Source organism: Vespa crabro, chromosome 1 (assembly GCF_910589235.1).
Source record: "Vespa crabro chromosome 1, iyVesCrab1.2, whole genome shotgun sequence".
Taxonomy (NCBI): domain Eukaryota; kingdom Metazoa; phylum Arthropoda; class Insecta; order Hymenoptera; family Vespidae; genus Vespa; species Vespa crabro.
The window spans coordinates 17,400,706-17,419,503 of NC_060955.1; the positions used below are offsets into that span (position 1 = coordinate 17,400,706).

General features: G+C 32.6%; 1 protein-coding gene across 12 annotated transcripts in view; it reads left to right on the forward strand.

Annotated features, from left to right (window-relative positions):
- LOC124432458 (neurobeachin) overlaps positions 1-18,798 on the forward strand; it is a 306,785-nt gene that overhangs the window by 91,739 nt on the left and 196,248 nt on the right. For 6 of the 12 annotated variants that reach the window (XM_046981653.1, XM_046981681.1, XM_046981621.1 and 3 more), the window contains exon 1: positions 18,049-18,362. The exons of 1 other annotated variant lie outside the window; for it this stretch is intronic. In XM_046981653.1, the coding sequence (XP_046837609.1) occupies positions 18,159-18,362 (204 nt within the window). In that variant the 5' untranslated portion in view covers positions 18,049-18,158. Of the gene's footprint in view, positions 1-18,047; positions 18,363-18,798 lie in introns of those variants that run through there. 5 more of the 12 variants (XM_046981476.1, XM_046981673.1, XM_046981555.1 and 2 more) reach the window with 2 other exon arrangements.

Genomic DNA, 18,798 nt, shown 5'->3' on the forward strand with positions numbered 1-18,798 from the left:
CTCACTTGACAAATTTTGTTCCTTTTTCTTTGTCTTATTTTTTTCTCTCTCTATTTTTTTTTGTTTTTGTTTTGTTAAATACGAAGTATTCGTTTTTGATTAATAAAATGTAATCATCGAATCGTATTTCTAATTTTGATCTTGCCTGGAGAATTATATCAGACTCAAATGAAATAATTGTTAATCGAACTCAAACGCTATCAACGAAATTAATCTAATCAATTTTGCTACCGATACCAGTCGTTGTTCAGCTTTAGTGTCAATATTTACGTATACCTATTGAAACGTTAATTATTACGACGGAGCTCGTTCAACGTATTGATATTGTTCCATTATTCGAACACGGTAAACTTATCTGCAAAATTATAAATTATTATTAAGATTATGTATCTATTTTATGTATGTGTGTGTATGTATGTATGTATATATATATATATATATATATATATATATATATATATATATATATATTTGTATAGCCTTTGTATATCAAAATGCTTTTAAAGAAAATTTATATAAATACTTTTACATTCGTATTTCTTAACAAAATTATTCGAATTTATTATTATCATTTTTTTTTATTTTGACTGTTAACGGAAGAGAATATTTATTTATTGTTTTTTGAAATAAATTTTTATTTTCGAAATAAATCTGTGGAAATATTTTTAACAAGTTTTCGATCAAAACATCCTCGAGGTTACCAAATCGAAATAAACTTTTCTAACTAACAAAACGAGCTTTCTATTTTTTCTTTTTTTTTTCTTTTTTTTCTTTTTTTTTTCTTTTTTTTCTTTTTTTTTTTTAGTTTGGGAATTGTGCATAGGTAGTTCGATATCCATCATTCGACGTATCACTCGATATGCATGAATCGATTTATAACTCGTCACAATATACAATAACGCACTGGATAGCAATCCTTTGAAATCACATCACATTCGATATATTCTACTCAATATCGGAACATTTGCTATCGTATAACGTATTACAGAATTCTCAGTTAACTTACTTGTAAATACATATATTATATACTTATATACAAATATGTATTTATTAATATTAGTCATTGTAATCGTCGTGTTATACGATTAATCATCTTATAACGAGTTTGACTTTTCAAAGAAATAAATTTTGTCGTTATAAATCTATTTCGTAAACAAAACGTAGTTTTTATGTGTATATATATATATATAAACTATATAATCAAAACGAATATGTGTAGTATGATCGATCGTGCTTCAACAAGTCATTTTACAAGTGCCATTCTTTTTTGAATTTAGTAGTATGATAACTACTAGGACATGGGTATCCGAGTAAACATAAATTATTTTTTTTGGCACACGACGTAACGCAATTACGATCGATTTCCAATTACGATCGATCGGCGCCACGTTTCTTTTGTAATGAGAAAATATTTTCACGGAGAATACTTGTAAATTTAATAATTTTACGACGTATAAATTTTGTAAACAAAAAGAAAAAAAAAAGAAAACAAAAAAAATTATCGAGTTATTGTAAGAGACAAAAGGATTTGAATATCGACGAAACATCAGCATTTCAAAATCGTTACCCATGCTTTTACTCTAACCCCGTCATTGCTGTTATTAACGTGAATTCTCGAAATGCATGAAACGTAGCGAGCTTTTATACGCTCGAACATTTCATTTCAGGTATTTCAATCAGTCTGTTTTCGGGGGATAATACTCATCGGTTTCAACGGGCGGTATATTTGAATATAGTTGTTACATGCGCTAATGGCCACGTCATTGTTGATACAAAATTGAATATACGCGTAATATTACGGAGGAGGAGGAGGAGGAGGATCAAATTAAAAAAAAAAAAAAAAAAAAGAAAGAAAAAGAAAAGAATGAATGAATAAATAAAAAAAAGCAATGAAATTTTTTCAAAAAGAAAATGATCCAGTTCGTCATGTTACTTTTTTTTCCTTTCAATAAGAAAATGAAAAAAAAATAAAGCAGAAGAATTTCTTGTTTAATTCTTTACAAGGCTCATTCTCTCTTTCATTCTCCTATTATTAATTTACTCTTACAATCAAAACCAATCGATCAGTTAGCTCCGAGTATGATTGAAGAGAATATGAAATTTATAACTGGAATAGTGATGTTTCGAGATAGAGAGACGACTCAATCATCGGAGACAACTGTCCCTCAACAAACCCCTTCGTCTGAACTTTCTTTTAAATTTCTTGGCTAAGAAACAGTAAGGAAGATATCATGAGAAATGGATTTCTTTGTATTATATCTACTCGTTTTTTCTCTCTTCTACTCGAGTTTTAGGTCTCTCGATAAGAGGCACTCGATCATTCTTTTATATTTCACTTTTGGTTCATCGATTAACATTATCAAAGAATTTGAATCTTTTAATAATAATCTTATGAAATAAGATAATAAGATAAATAAGAAAAAGTGAAATGAACGATTGAAGATGTTTAATTAATCACTTTATCATTATTATATAATTTAGTATTCGAACGTAACGCGAGACAGACGATCAATCATAAGATCGTAATTTTCGATGTAAATTTTTTGCGTTATTCAAAATAGAGGAAAGATATTAATAATATTAGGCAGAGGGAGAAAGAAGGAGAGGGTGAGAAGAGAGTAAGTGGGACCTTTCTCTACATTAGCGAGCATATTTTCGAACGTTGAAGGAAGTTTGTTAATTACTGGGAACAAAGGAACCCGACCGATGTCGAGCACTAGAGGGCTCGGGACAATGGCTAAAGAAAGTTGGCTGAACCAACTCTTTTGCGATTTACGTTTTGCACATGAACTAGAGTGCGAAAACTACTTCTTGTTCTAACGTCCCGAACGTAGTGAAAGTATTTTCTTATAAATTCTTGCTTGACAACTAAATACTTACTTATATTATTTACGTTCGAGATCAACAGGCACCGTGACGTTCGTACTTTTCCTATGATTTTTCAAGTTTATAGTTGATATTTTTGACAAATTTGTATATTTTCTTCTTTAAAACTTTTTTTATTTCTAACATCAATCTTTGACAACCTGGGAAACCTGTACGAGTACTACTCTGTATATTATAGAGTATCGACTACAGTCGACATCGACGTAACTAGCTGTCGATAATGACATCGACTTTTATTGTCAGTTCTCAAAATCAGTTTGCATCATTGTGCAATAATAATCGTTTCGATGTTATATTACATTTACAGTTTTGCCTTTTTCTTTTTTTTTTTTTATTTGTTCTGTTTTTCTTTTTTTTTTCTTTTTTTTTCTTTTTTTTTTTTACGTTTGACACAGTGTCGCAAGAAAATATTATCGTTAAAACAGAAAAGTATTGATCTTTTATCGTAAAACAAAACAAAATATTATAACGAAATCTTCTTCGAACTATTGAGAGATTTTGGAAGAATTAATAAATCATTCTTTTAATTTTTTTTTTTTTAAGAGTTTGAAATGAAATAAAATATAAAAATAAAAAATTAATAATATTTATAAATAGTCTTGTTTAAGTTGTTTCCAAGGATTTGAAAAAGAAGAATCAATTCGAAAATGGATTAATTGATTCCGAATTATGATTCGAAAGTTATGATATAATACTTCGAACATTGTCTCTATGTAAATTCTACTTTCAAGAGTAAATTTTTTGAAAATTACTTTTTCAAGAGTGACTTTTAGAAAATTACTTTACAAGATTACGAATATTTCATCCTATATTTAAAATAAGAATTGAAAAAAAAAAGAATCAAGGGAATAAGAGAGATTTGAAATTGAAAAAAATAGCTCGGATTTATTTATTTATAACAAGACTTCGAATAAATATAAAACCTTTTTTTCTTTTTTCTTTTTAGAGGTATTAATTAATATCATTAAAAAAATAATAAAATCCTGTGTAAATCATTCCCAAGTCAATAATATCGGCGTCTGGTTTTTTAAAAATCCGATTTTACCACCGATTCCAATCGAATGGACGAAAATTAAAAAGGGCATATATATCCTCCTCCCCCATCGTAGGATTCCATCTATTAATTATTAAACCTGAAAAATATGATGGAAATAAAATGGCGTTCATATAACAAAAAAACTCGAATTATTTGTTATTACGAAATTCTAAAAATACATTTTTTCAATTCATTTCCTCGCGATATTGTCAAGTAAAAACGTGAATGATATTTTTTAAGTTCGCAATATCGAAATATGTAAAATAAAAAAATAATAAAAAAAAATGCAAAATCGATTACTACAAAAATTTCAAACCTCTTTAGTTCCTTTAAATAGAATTTTCATTATTGTGAAACTTTTTTTTATTTCTCCTTTATCAATTAATCCGTGAGATATTATAAATAATTGATTTTAATTTCTATTGAATTATCATATTAGATGGAGAGATATATTGGTTACCGCGTACTAATTTCTCAAGATGCCAAACTATTTCAACCCTAAACATTCTCACGCTCGACGCAACGTCGGTAATCAAGATATCACGCGTCTCAAGTCCAAAGGAGTTCTCTCATTGGGCACCGATGCGACGCCTAACGTGATAGCTGAATACCGGATGTTGAATTCCTTGTTTCTATCGAAATATCACTCGGTAGAACGTCGCTTGTAGTATGTCTCTGTGGCTTATGTCACTTGAATAGTTTGTAGATAAGGAATATCATAGGAATTTCCTACGTACATATGTACAAAATTTTATTACGATAATTATAGATTTTACGTCAGCAATATAATTTTCTTATTTCATTCTCTCTCTCTCTTTCTCTCTCTCTCTCTCTCTCTCTCTCTCTCTCTCTCTCTCTCTGCTCTTTCTCTCTTTCTTTTTCTCTATCTCATTCTCTCAATTTTTCCTTCTTTCTTCGTTAACAATAAAATAGAAAAATATAACTTTCTTTTGTAGGATTCAAAGATTACAATCGTAAAAAGGAAAAAGTATATTTTTCCTCGTAAAATTGATATCACCATTAAACGACCTCGAAAAGTATATTCTTTGAGGGAACAACGCAATGCTATCAGGTTTGTTACATACCATGTATCTCGTAGTCAAAGCAACCATAGAAAAGGTAACGTTTGAAAGGAGAGACTGACCGTCGTCTCTATACAGAGTCGAGCAACTTACGCAAACTATGAGTACGATAAGAATAATGAAGAGATGGTAAATAGTCGTAATGGATTATTAATGAATTTATACAAAATAATAATTAATGTTTTTAAAGGAACACGATCGATTGAGTTAAGTAAATAATAAGCATTAGAGTTTCAGTGCGATAGACGAGAATTTTCCAAATATTTATTAAATTATTCATCATATTTATTATTCATTAGTAAATTTTCATTCGACAAAAAGCTACGTATTCACTCGTAATTATTTATTCATTTTCTTGTGCGTACGTTCGTGTGGGCGTATGTATTCTATATATTCGCGTAAATATTAATTTATAAAATAAATTTATTATAAATGTTATATAAATCGCACGATGAGAAATATTATTTCGTAAATCCTGAAATTGTAAAATATCGAATTCAACGAGGGAGACTTTGAATAACTTTACGTCTCATTTTTGGTTGCATCCTAAAGAAAAGAAAAAAAAAATTAAAAAGAAGAAAGAAGAGAAGAAAGAAAAGAGAAGAAAAAAAATGAAAAATGAAAAGATCAAAAAAAATAAAAAAGGAAAATAAAAAAAAGAAGAATATAATCCAGCGCACGTGCAAACGAATGCTCGTTTCGGGGAAAATTTATCAACATGCCGCGCCTCTTGATTGCCACGCTCATGTCGTCGCAGCCGGTGCGCATTTCCGCTCTCGACCTTGCTCGCCTTTTCTCTTTCCGAAACTCTCTCTCTCTCTCTCTCTCTCTCTCTCTCTCTCTCTCTCTCTCTCTCTCTCTCTATCTATCTATCTATCTATCTATCTATCTATATATATATATATATATATATATATATATATGTGTGCGTGTGTGTGTGTGTGTGTGTGTGTGTGTGTATCTTTATATCTATGTTTCATCGTACCTTTGGAAATTAAATGCCTCGAGGTTATTCCAGATACAACAAATTCCGAACTTCTGTGAGTGACCTAAATAAATTTTGTTGTAATTTCGAATTCGTCAAAAAATTGTTACGTTATACGAAATCTGAAGATATTTGTCCTTTTTATTTCTCCTTCTTTTTCTTTTTTTTTTTTTTTTTTTTTTTTTCTTTCAACCAATAAAATATTTCCACATATAGTTAAGATACATTTGATAAATAAATAATGAAGAGTGATATTTGATATTGAGAAATAATCGGACTATTCGATACCGGGGAATATCCAAACATTAAGAATGATTTGATATTTATAATTTGAAAGATAATTTGATATTTATTTGATATTGTGAGATTATAACGATTTACGTTGTTACAATATCCCTTGAATATTCTTTAAAGTAAGTAGGAAGCTATGATAGGTTTAATCCACGGGTCATCGACGCTTTTTACTCTTGCTTAAGCGCGTAGTCCGTCGATGTTGATCACGCTTGATCGATCGCGTCCTTGATGAAAGGAATCTACCATAACCAGTATTTTTTCAATAGCTAATGATCGATTTGTCCGGTATCAAGTAAATAAAGAATATTTCGTGACAAGCTTCGTTAATTAAAAAATTTTTACGTGGTTTTGTCAACTCGTTACTCTTTAAAAGTTTCTTTTTAAATAACGTCATCAACGTATGCGATCGATACCTTTCCTAACGACTTCAAAGCGTTATGCAAATAGAAATTCTGTCAGGATAAACATTATAATTTCGGTGTGATTTCATAAGCCCGTTTGTTCGGGAATCCTGCGTTAAATTATTAATTAATTTCTTTGGCGATTAATTGAAAATTATAAATTAGTTTCTATTAATAACCACCTATACAACGCGGTAACCGCGAATATTATCAATCTTTAATACATCAATATATTTTCAAAATGAATACAAATTTATATTTTTAAGGAAAAATTAAAACGTATTGAGAGAAACTACACGTGAAGGGATCCATTCGTTGAAGCTTCGAATTTCATATTTAGAATGAAAATACACGGAAATGCGAACCTTTATGGGAAATTTACGTATCTACGTACACGCCTACCTGGTGGGTGTACCTAAAGGTACTCATGCGTCCGGTCGCCGAAATTCATTTTGATTTATGCGCGAACGAACGAACTCGAATAGCGATAAAATCATATCGGTGGAAGGATATCATGCATCGTTGCATTTTCTCTTTTATTTGGATCTATTAAACGTTGATATGCTTTTTCGTTCGCGATAATGAATTCACCAACGTTATTACGTTATGTCCGAGAGTAAACGAACAATCATCGGAGATTTCTAAGAGATCTCTCAAAAGCAAGTATATGAATGTGACGGATATTAAAATTACAAAAGAAAAAAATAAAATAAAACAGAAAGAACGAAAGAAAAAAATATGGAAAAAATTGTTTATTGCTTAAGAAAATAATTTTCATGATCGAATGTTTTCTTTTTTTTTTATATATATTTTATTTAACGAATCTATTTTTCATTTTATTTCTTTTTCTTTTCTTTTTTTTTTTTTCAAACGAGCAAATTTCTGTCTTCCCCTCCCCCCTTTCTCACTTTCTTTTTTCCTTTTCTCTTTTCCATTTCTTTTTTCTCGCGCGGCAACAACATAAACATGAAAATTTGCATTGGACGAAGAAACGCAGCCATCTTGTCGGTTTACGTTTCAATAGCGAAAAATATTGCGACAGGTCAATACAGACAAACAGAGTCAAGAAAGCGAACACCCTTACTAAATGTAAGAACGAGGAAGGCGATGGAGGACGAGATGCCGTATACTCTCGTGAAAGGAGGTAAAACGCGCGTGAATGGCGACCGAGAGAGAACTTACAATCGAAGTTTTCTCATATATTAAACGAACTTTGGTTCAAGTCGTAAACCTCGAAATATATCAATGATCCTAGCAAGTGAGTATGCGCTAGAACGCGCGCACGTCCTTGTATAAGGAAAGTTAAGTAAAATACATGTGCAAACTGCTACTATATGTTAGTTTGCCTTATATATATATATATATATATATATATATATATATATATATATATATATGTCATGAGCGCGCGCGCGCTCGCGTGTTTCTTCAATAGTATACGAAAAGCTTGAGATATGGTTTCTCGATCGACCTCGATATTTTCGTACTGTTCGATAGATCGAATTTGCGCGTTTTCACTCACGTCCCGCAAGAAAAATTAATTGCCCGGAGCTTTCGTATGGTCAGCATTGCACTTTTCCATTTTGTTATTACCCTCGCATATGGCGTTGACGTTTTCTGAATATTCCAGCTGTTCGCATTATTTGCTTGTTTGTTTGTTTGTTGATTTGCTTGTTTATTTGTTTGTTTGTTTGTTTGTTTGTTTGTTTGTTTGATCTGTCGATCATTCGTTCGTTCGTTTGTTTATCTGTTATTTTTATTGCTTTTTTTTTCATTCTTTCTTTTTTCTTTTTGTTTCGTCATATGTTTAATCCACGTCCGCAAAGATACGTCATTAACGTTAGAAAAATTCATAAAGCTGGGTCGATGAATAGAGCATTATCGTGAAAGCTTTCGATGCATACTTAATCGCCTTATATTTTAATATTTGATGAGAGTAAACGCTACATTGGGAATAAATTAATACAATCGAGCTAAAAACACGTAAAGATTAAAAAGTTTCTTTTTTTCTTCTTTTTCTTTTTTTTATTAGACTTGGAAATTATTATTAAGTTGATTTTATTAAATAAAAAATAAAAAAATAAATAAAGATGTATTTATTCGTTATTAAATATGTTCTTATAATTCATGGAAGAAATTATTCTATTACGTTGACTTGTTAAAATCAACATCAATCAAAGTCGATTTTATTAAAAAAATAAATAAATAAATATGTATTTATTCGTTATTAAATATGTTCTTATAATTCATGAAAGAAATTATTTTATTACGTTGACTTGTTAAAATTGAAATTCGATATAAAATATAATAAAAATGAGAAATAGGTTGTGCGAAGAAGGATTAGAGAAGAAATAGCGAGGAAATAGAGTAAAATTTGTAAACGAGATAATCATTGAGAGCGATTGGAATTTCCTTTTAACTGTTTCGAAGGAAATAAAACCATGAAAGCGACTAACAAGATCGTCAAGAAATATCGACGTATTATTCGAAATTTCAACCATCGAGATTGAAGTATAAAAGATATTATCTCATTACGTGTCTTCTTTGTTACTCAATAAAGAATGCGGGATAATATGAAATCCTTGTAAGAAAAAAAAAAAAAGAAAGGAGAAAAGATAGAAAACGAACAACGCTCCACTTCTTTCGTATCTTTCTTCCTTTCTTCTGTTTTCTTTTTTTTCTTTTTTTTTTTTTTTAAGAAATTTTTTTTTCTACAAGAAACTTCACTTAACGGAGCAGATTTATAGACGGGTGTGTCTACATATTGGTATAACACTTGGAAATCTTTATTTGTGAATCGGTTGTGAGTTCGCATTAATAGAGGAAACTTTGTGAACTAGCGTGTAAACTGTTGGAGAAGTAAAAGAGTGTGGAAGAAGAGGAAGTGGGGGAAGTGAGGGAGGTAAGCGATAGTGATGGTGGTGATGGTAGTGGTGGTGTTGGAGTTGGAGTGTGGGAGTTAGAGTTGGGGGTTAGAAGAGAGGAGGTGGTTCGTCGTTTGGGCGAGGAGAACGAGCTTCCGGATCGATCGAACGCGTTCGAGAGTCGTGAGTCAAGAATCAAGAGCGTACTCGATCAAATTCATCATATGGAGTGTACTTGAGACCAATGCAAATCTTTGCCGGACTACTACTAGCATAGCTTAGTAATCATACTCTATGAATGTATGTATGTATGTATGTATGTATGCATATATGTATCTATATGTAGAATCTATGGATTCTCTCTCTTCTATCTCTCTCATACTCTTTCTCTTTCTCTCTCTTTCTCTCTCTCTCTCTCTCTCTCTCTCTCTCTCTCTCTCTTTCTGTTCATCTAGCTATCTGTCTCCGTTTGTCTCTCGCGAACTAAACAGGCAAATGAGTTTGCGGAACTCGCTTAGAAGTGCTGATTGGAAGATCCGCCTATGAGCAGAGTTCTGTACTCGTATTCCACGTAGGAAGGATCGGTCGAAACAGAAGCTCGGCATCGTTTCAAGAGCTTGATGCTGGATGTTCCAATGGGTTTAACACCGGACGCGTAATCATCGACTTCGTTAAGTGCGTCCGTTAATCGAGTTCGTGTATGTGCTATGGCCAATGAGATACGTTCGATGAGATACGTTCTCTATCTCTTTCTTTCTCTTTCTTTCTTCTTATCATTTTATTTTTATCATAAGTAATTTTTCGATCTTTTTCTTGACAATTGCATCGTTTTGTGCCCATAAGAATGCAAATGTCATTATGAGATTGTTCAAGATCGATGATTTCTCGATCTGATTATTTCTCGTAGATATACAAAGGACAATCGACTTTTTTTTTTTTCATTTATTTTCTTTTATTTTTTTCTCTTTTTTCTTTTTTTTTCTTTGTCTATTTTGTTTCTTTTTTTCTCTCTAGAAACTTAATTCGTCAGACTTAATACTCAATTAACAGTTGAACTCGTCTTGAAATTTCCCTAGATGGTCATATTTTTTTTCTTTCCTTTCTTGTTTCTCTTTTTTTTTTCTTTTATATTTCTGTTTTTGTTCTTCTTCTTTGTTTTTTTGTTTTTCCTTTTTCCGAAAGATGCGGTCGATCTCACTAAGATATCCAATTTGGAAACGTACCTTCGGAAAGGTTTTTGTTAAAATACGTCATTTCTATATCTTAGAAAAGCGTGCAACAACTTTCGCGTCCATCATGTTTTGTATCTATCTTGAACGAACTTGAAGAAATACGTAAAGAAATATTACGTGGCATATACTTACAATGTAGGTACGGCGAAGCTGACATATTTTTCTGCTATCTGGGGGGATCTTTTAAGTGATCAGTCTTTTCATACCCCTTGCAATCCCTAGGGTTTCATTGTTTACGAGTCGACTCGACTCGTAAATATTTACGTCGACGTGGAAACATTCGCATTAAAAATGCGTCTATAGCAAGGTAGCCTCTATTTTCTCTCTTGTAAACACGCGTACACCTGGATGAATATATATATATATATATATATATATATATATATATATATATATATATGTATATAGTATAACTATGTGAACGTATAAAAGCTCGTACTATATTCGGGAAAAAGAATAGATTCGATACAGATGGACCTGGAAAGCTTGGATAGAAAATTGAAGTACGTTGCGCTAATATTTGTATTTCTCTCTCTCCCTCTCTCCCTCTCCCCCTCTTCTCTCTTTCTCCCTTTTTCTATTTTTATCTCTTTTCTTTCCTTTTTTTCTCTTTTTTCTTTTTTCGTTTCTCTTTTTTTTTTTTTTTTTTTTTTTTTCAATAATCGATATCGTTAGGAATTTGAACGTCGAAGGACGATAAACCGAGGAAGTATGGTAGAAAATTCTTTCACTGTTCATGCCAACGTAGTTTTTTTTCCTTTTTTTTTTCTACTTCTTTCTTTTTTTTCACATTTCATCGGTCAAAAGAAAAAAGAACTAAAAAAAGAAAAGAAAAGGAAAGAAAAGAGAAAGAAAAAAAAACTATTTCGATTTAACCCTCTATGGGCCGAATTTTTGTTTTAAATCCAAAAAAATTAAGTTAAGATTTATGTGCCATCTCATGAAAAAAGCTATAATTATTTGGTAAAATCTCGATAAATTAAAATGTGACCTGAAAGTTACACGGGCCCATAGAGGGTTAAATAGCATAAACTTATCCTATTTTTCATTGATAAAAATCGAAATCTATTTAATATCGACATTATCAATGACACAACAAGATTCAGCGTACGGTCCAACAAATTTATCTGTATGCCTGACCTATCGATTAGTTGGGTGTAAGCCTTTGTCTATCCATAATTAACTGCACGCATTTCCCTGGCACTGGATTAATGTACGACTCGTAACGTAGAAACGTAATCCTGAACGTAGAAATCGTACGATGAAATTAAACCATTGTGTATCTTGTTTGGGATTTATTAATCGTTCGAATGAAATCAATAAATAAGTTCAATATACGATGTATTTCGTATGTTTTACAAATATTCGACCATTAACCTAATCTGCATATTCATTGATGAAAATCATAAAAAAAAGAAATTTTATCGAGTCCGAATAAATGATATTTGTTTCGATTACCGAACGAAATAAAGAAAAAGAAAAAAAGAAGAACAAATTCTATTCAACGCGGAGATTATCTAATTAACATAACGTTTAAGTAATAAACGTAACATTTAAGTCGCGTTTATTCCATAACTCGCTTCGTTGAACGTTTCAAAGCACGTTCCCACTTGTCTAAAGCTTATTGGTCCGAGATGGAAAAAGTAGAGAATGTAATCGTAAGGTCATAGCAATACGGAGTAATTAACTGGAAGTTTCTTAGAGTATAAGACTACAGTCGATGGTGTAGAGACCTTATCTGAGTCGAACAGGCACCAATTATCGGCTTATCGGTTCTAATCCCCTCCCTCTTTCTCTCCCTCTTCTTCTCACCCTTCCACCCACTTTTTTCGCAGTCCTACATGCGATTACTAAAGCTCGCTATATCCTTCTATTCGATGAAATTGTTGTTTCGGCGACAATACCGAATGTTTCTCTCTCTCTCTCTCTCTCTCTCTCTCTTTTTTTTTTCTTTCAATGATCATTTGGCAAATGCGGTTGGTTCGAGTACAGCAACGATCGTATATAACTAATATTTATTTACCTCTTTATTGTATTATTTTATATAATAAATGATAAAATTGAAAGGTTAACGTTCAAGGTTTTGGTATATTGAAAACGGAAATATCAAGGAACTTCGAAGGAAAACTGCAGTATAGGAAACAAAGTAGATGGAAAGCAACTCAGTATCATCTTCCTCTCTTCTACATCGTCTCCATTTCAAGTGGTATAAAATCTTTTCGTCATTAGGATACTCGAAAGGGAAAAGTTCGGAAATTGCTATTAAATGGTCATGTTAAAGTTCCTTCCCTCGATCTAGTCCTCTCTCTCTCTCTCTCTCTTTCTCTTTCTCTCTCCGTTTCTCGACGATGCACTTTCGAAATTAGCTTTTCCCAAGTAACGTACGGTTGCCCAAGGATCTAAGCTACGCGTACGTATATATACATACATACATATATATATATATATATGTGTGTGTGTGTTTGTGTGCGTGTGTCTGTGTCTCTATAATACTTTGGATGTAGATCTGTGCGCATGTATTTGTGAGAGAACAAAACACTAGTCCGTCTCGATGGTTTGCGCGCTATAACGTTTCGTACCATAAAGGCTGTTTAACCGTTAAACGTATAACGCGACGTTGCGCACAGCGTGACGTTTAATTCTTCGACTTTCCAGGAAACTACGATGAAGTTTATTAAGCCCACGGGAAAGTTTGCGAAGGAATACGATGACCGCCGCTATACATATGATGTACCTCTGTAAAATCGTTGAATGTTAGTTCTCTCTCTCTCTCTCTCTCTCTCTCTCTCTCTCTCTCTCTCTCTCTCTCTCTCTCTCTCTTTCTCTTTCATTTTCCTCATTGTCCAGATTACAGAATGTATTCGTGATTCATTTGAGAATTTCATTGACGTACGTAAATGGAAAAAATAAAAGAAAAAGAAAAAGAAAAATAAGAAGAAAGTTTTTTCGAATATTATACGAGTATTGACCTTCTCGTTCAATTGATAAAGAATTACGTTCTTTATATACAAAGTTTAATTTTATTTATTTTTAAGATGGTTATATTTCTCTCTCTCTCTCTCTCTCTCTCTCAGTCTCTCTCTCTCTTTCTCTTTCTCTCTCTCTTTCTCTCTTTTTCTCTCATTCTCGGTTTCTCTATCATCGAATATCTCCTTTCGTTCTATCGCAAAATTTTCATAATGAATCTCCTTTAAGCCGCTTAAAGCCATTAGCAAATCATTATCTTTCAATGGTTACTTTTATGAAAGAATAGACGTTGATGATAATAACGGAATACATCTCTAATATGATCCGTTTGAAGCATTCTATTTGTATTCCTTGATAACATTGAAAAATAGTATTAAAATATCTAAAATGTAATAGCATTAATTAATTCGACAAATATTCGGAAGCTTCGGGAGCAATTTATTTATTTATTTATTTATTTAATTAAAGAAATTAAACAACTTAGATTTCTTTTCATTTTCTTTCTGTTTATTTTTCCTTTCTTTATTTTCTTTTTAACCAAGTAAAAAAAAAAAAAAAAAAAAAAAGACAAAAATATTACAGGATTATTAAAATCACGTTGACATTAGGAAAGCCGCGAATGATCTTTTTGAATTCGATCGTAAGTAATGAAAATGAAAGGGAGTCTGATAAGAAATAACTATCGAAAACAAGGTAAAAAAAAATCAAAAGAGAAAGAAAAAAGAAAAAAGAATAGAAAAAACGATGTTACCGCAATAGTTCGATGGTATTCCGGAGTGAAACAAAGATATGAAACAGGTTGGATTGTTACCCCAATAGTGTGTTCGTTCATAAGACGTATTATAACTCGTCTGTTGAGTATATATCGGTTGGATTTGTAAAGAACAAGAAAAGTAAAGAGAAGATAGCAAAAGAAAGGTAAAGAAAGAAAAGGAAAGGAAAAGTAAAAGAAGAGAGGAGAAAAAAAAAGAAAAAGAAAAAGAAAAAAAGAAAGAAAGAAAGGAAGAAAGAAAGAACGGATGAGAAAGATAGTTCCCTTTTGAGTCGTTAGCGCAGCACGATTCCGTGTGCTCGACGGGTCGAAGAATTCTGCAAAGGAGAATGAAGTGTGGATGCACCAAACGATAGAAGAAATAGAGTAAGAAGGTTGATAGGAAGGAAGGAAGGAAGGGAAGAAAGAAAGAAAGAAAGAAAGAAAGAAAGAAGGGAGAAAAGAAAAGAAGATACCGATAGATAGTTCGCGCGGGCACAACCAATAGATGTGATATAGGACTCGTAGAAACGTAAAAGAAGCAATACAAATAAAAATCTTTTAGGAGTGCTAGTGGCGTTGCTGTAGCTACCGATGATGCTGGTAGTACTGGTATTGGTGGTGTAGTAATGATGGTGGTGGTGGTAGTTATGGTAGTGGTGGTGGTGGTGGTGGTGGTAGTAGTGGTGGTAATGGTAGTAGTGGTGGTGGTAGAGAAGATAGAGAGAGAGAGAGTGGGAGGGAGGGAGGAAGAGAGAGGGAGGCAGAAATGATAGAAGAAGAGAAGAGAAGAGAGACGAGATCGGGATATCGGGGACGTGGTTGGGGGTGGCGCCGCGGGCCGCGCCGTCGCCCAGCATCCCTCGTATCCCACCCGACCACCCTTCTAAAGGCGTACCCTAGCACTGAGAGAGTATCTGCTAGTCATACGCCGGCCCGTTGCGAGCACGCTGATACGGCTCGCGTGTAGTACGCTTACGTCGTCCTCGCTCGACGTGTACCGATTGCAAATTCCATTCTTTTTCTTAAAATCATTCCTGTTCCGGTTTGACCTATCCCAAAGAAAAAAAAAAAAATAAGAAAAAAAAAACGGAAAAAGAAAAAAACGAAAATAGCAAAAAAAGAGAGAGAAACAATTTAGTCAATTTATCTTCGATATATTTCTCACAGTGTACGCGTATAATTCTGTTGTATTTTGTTACATTTACGTTGTCTTTTTGTTTTATTAATTATTTTTTCCCTTATCCTCAATCGTTAGAGATCTTTCAATTCCGACATGACGAGTACAAAATCTTTGTTAAGTTTAAAAAAAAATTGAAAGTTCATTTAATTCATCCGTTAATCCGACGTTTCCATTCGAAAGGATTTCCTTCTCTCTCTCTCTCTCTTTCTCTCTGTCTCTCTCTCTCTCTCTCTCTCTCTCTCTCTCTCTCTCTCTTCTGTTTCTCTCTCTCTTTTTCTCTGTTATAATTACTAGTATTACTGTTATTACTAAAATCTTTTTTTGCTAACCAGTGAAAATTGTATGCACGAGAAATGAAATATCGTCGTTAGTTTCGAGGCTGCATTTAGATCTCGTCAAAGTCCTCACATGGTCTATGTTTTGTTCCCTGATCCACCACCACTGGCTCCAATCGTCGTGGCTCCCTCTCGTCGTTGTCGACGTTTCATACTTCTCGTTTCAGTGACGAGTTTTACTCGCGGCTGAGATACAAGAGCACGTTATACGAGGATATATTTATAGAACGACTGGGTACCGTCGAAAGAAACGAAATACTTTGGTGTTCGTCGTGTTCGCTTTGTGTTAAATTCAATTTTAACAAAACGGATAAATGTTCTGATGTTAAATATATAATATATGAATATATATATATATATATATATATATATATATATATAATAATATATATGTAATAATATATATGTAATAATATATATACATATAAGACTTAGACATTAGTGTTTATAAAGATATTGAAGAAACATTGAAGAGAATGTTGAGTATTACCATGTAATAACTTTTGGAGAAACGTGAAGAGTTTTGGATTAAAAGCGCATCGAATAATCGATATCGAGAATTGTATGAGCTACTTATTCTCTGCGTGAAAAGAATACAAGTAATCGTTCACGTTTAAGTTTCTTTCTCATTTAATACTTAAGGACGAAGGACTGATATCCGAAGAAAAAAAGAGAAAGAAGAAGAAGACGATAATAAGAATAAAAAGAAGAAAATATAATAAAACTAAGTCGAAGCTAGAATGGATACTTTTCTAATAATCGGCATTTGCTTTCTTTGCTACGAGATGTGCGACTTGATCAGGCGTTACGCCACGCCGCAAAATACGGATCTTCATCGATCGGTCGAATCTCCCGCGGCACCGCCACCACCGCAAAGGATTTTCTCGATTTCACGGAAAATACAGAATCCTTCCGCCACTTGCTGTCAGCGATAGATCATAAAATTGAGAATTTCACTTCAAAATTTACAACGTCACTTTTTATCCTTTCATCCGACGGCAATTATTACACTCGATGACAAATAATATTACGATGATTGATTCAAGGAAGAAGATCATAATACGGTTCTACTTTCTTCAAGATTCAATCCCAATCGCGAAAAGATCCATGTAATATCATCCGGATGTTGATTCGACAAATATTTCGAATCGATAATTTTATAAGTTACTCGAACTCGATTATTTCATCGTGAAGATGAAGTTGGTCTAATTCCGTGTTCTCTTATTTTTTTTTTTTTTTCTTTTTTTTTTTACAAAAATAAAAGAAAAAACCTTTCAATATCTGTCATTCTATTATCGAACAATTAAATTGTTATTTCGATTCGAAACGAAAAATGGACATGGTCAACGTTCTTCTACGAAGTGAATGTTAAATTTGTGAAACTCGAAGGAATCTGCCCGGCGGCAGGGTAACGAAGGAATCAATTTTCTTTACGACTGTTTGCGTTCTGTTAGCCAACAGTCGTAAAAGCCGTCGCATTGATCATCGGAATTCATCGAGTGCAACAAGAAAGTTTCACCTATCGTTCTCCCATCCTTCTTCTCTCTTCTCTTTTTCTCTTTCTCTCTCTTTCTCTTTCTCTTGTTATCTCTGTATCTCTATCTATCTTGCGATATCTACGAACGTAAACATATTTTATGGGATCCCTTCGAGGTGTGCGTACTTACGTACGCGTATCAGTGTCGTAAAATTTGACATTCAGTTATAGTGCTCGATCCTGTTGCATGTTTTAACGACGCTTTATTCATACGATCTCAGATTAAATTTATTGACTTTATGTTATAAGTGATAAGAATATGTGAAAGGAAAAAAAAAATCTTTTTCCTAATAAAATAAAAATTGTCGCGTTTGTTGATAATATATATTTCGATCTTGTGTCGTTGATAAAAAAAAAAGAAATAAAAAAGAAAAAAAAAGAAACAAAAAGAAAAAAAAAGTAAAAAGAAGAAAAAAACAAGAATAAAAAAGATATATATATATATAAATATATATATATATATATATATATATATATATATATATATATATATATACACGTACGTATGTATATTTAATTATCGTCAAAGACGAAATAAGGATCACTCGCGTGACTCGCGATTCGAAAGTGATCCGAAAGAAGATCCGAAAAAGGGAGTAAGAGAAATGGACTCGCTGGAACGACTAATGAGCGCTGGTTCTCACCATCCATCCCTTACGGCAGCCACGCGATCTCAAAACGCCTTTGTGCAGGCGAATCTCTGCTCCGTGATTGGTCGTAAGGGTCGACACCTTACCGGCACCTTCTGTTTGACCGGAGACACGATGGAGGGTATCATTCAGTGCCTCGTCTTTCTTAAAGCTTTTTCGGTAAGTACTAAGGTCCGACCAACGATCTTTTACGACTTTTATAACCTTTGATCGTTTAAAGTGACAATAATAAAAGGCATAAAGAAATTAAATTTTCATATCGAGTGTATGTACGTATAAAACATCGAAGAAAAAAATTTTCAAGTAGAACTGAGAGAGAGAGAGACAGAGAGACAGACAGAGAGAGAGAGAGAGAGAGAGAGAGAAAGAGAGAGAGAGAGGGAAAGAGAGAGAGAGAGAGAGAGAGAGAGATATCAATTCAAACGATGATATTATTTTATTACTTTATTAATCTAGATCGAAGAAATTAAATTGCGTTGCATTAAAATCGTAACGATCTTCCATCGTTAAAGATAAAATAATTATTTGAAAAATTTTTGGATTTTTTCTTAAGTTTACCGAATGATGATTTCACAAATATGAGAATCATTTACAC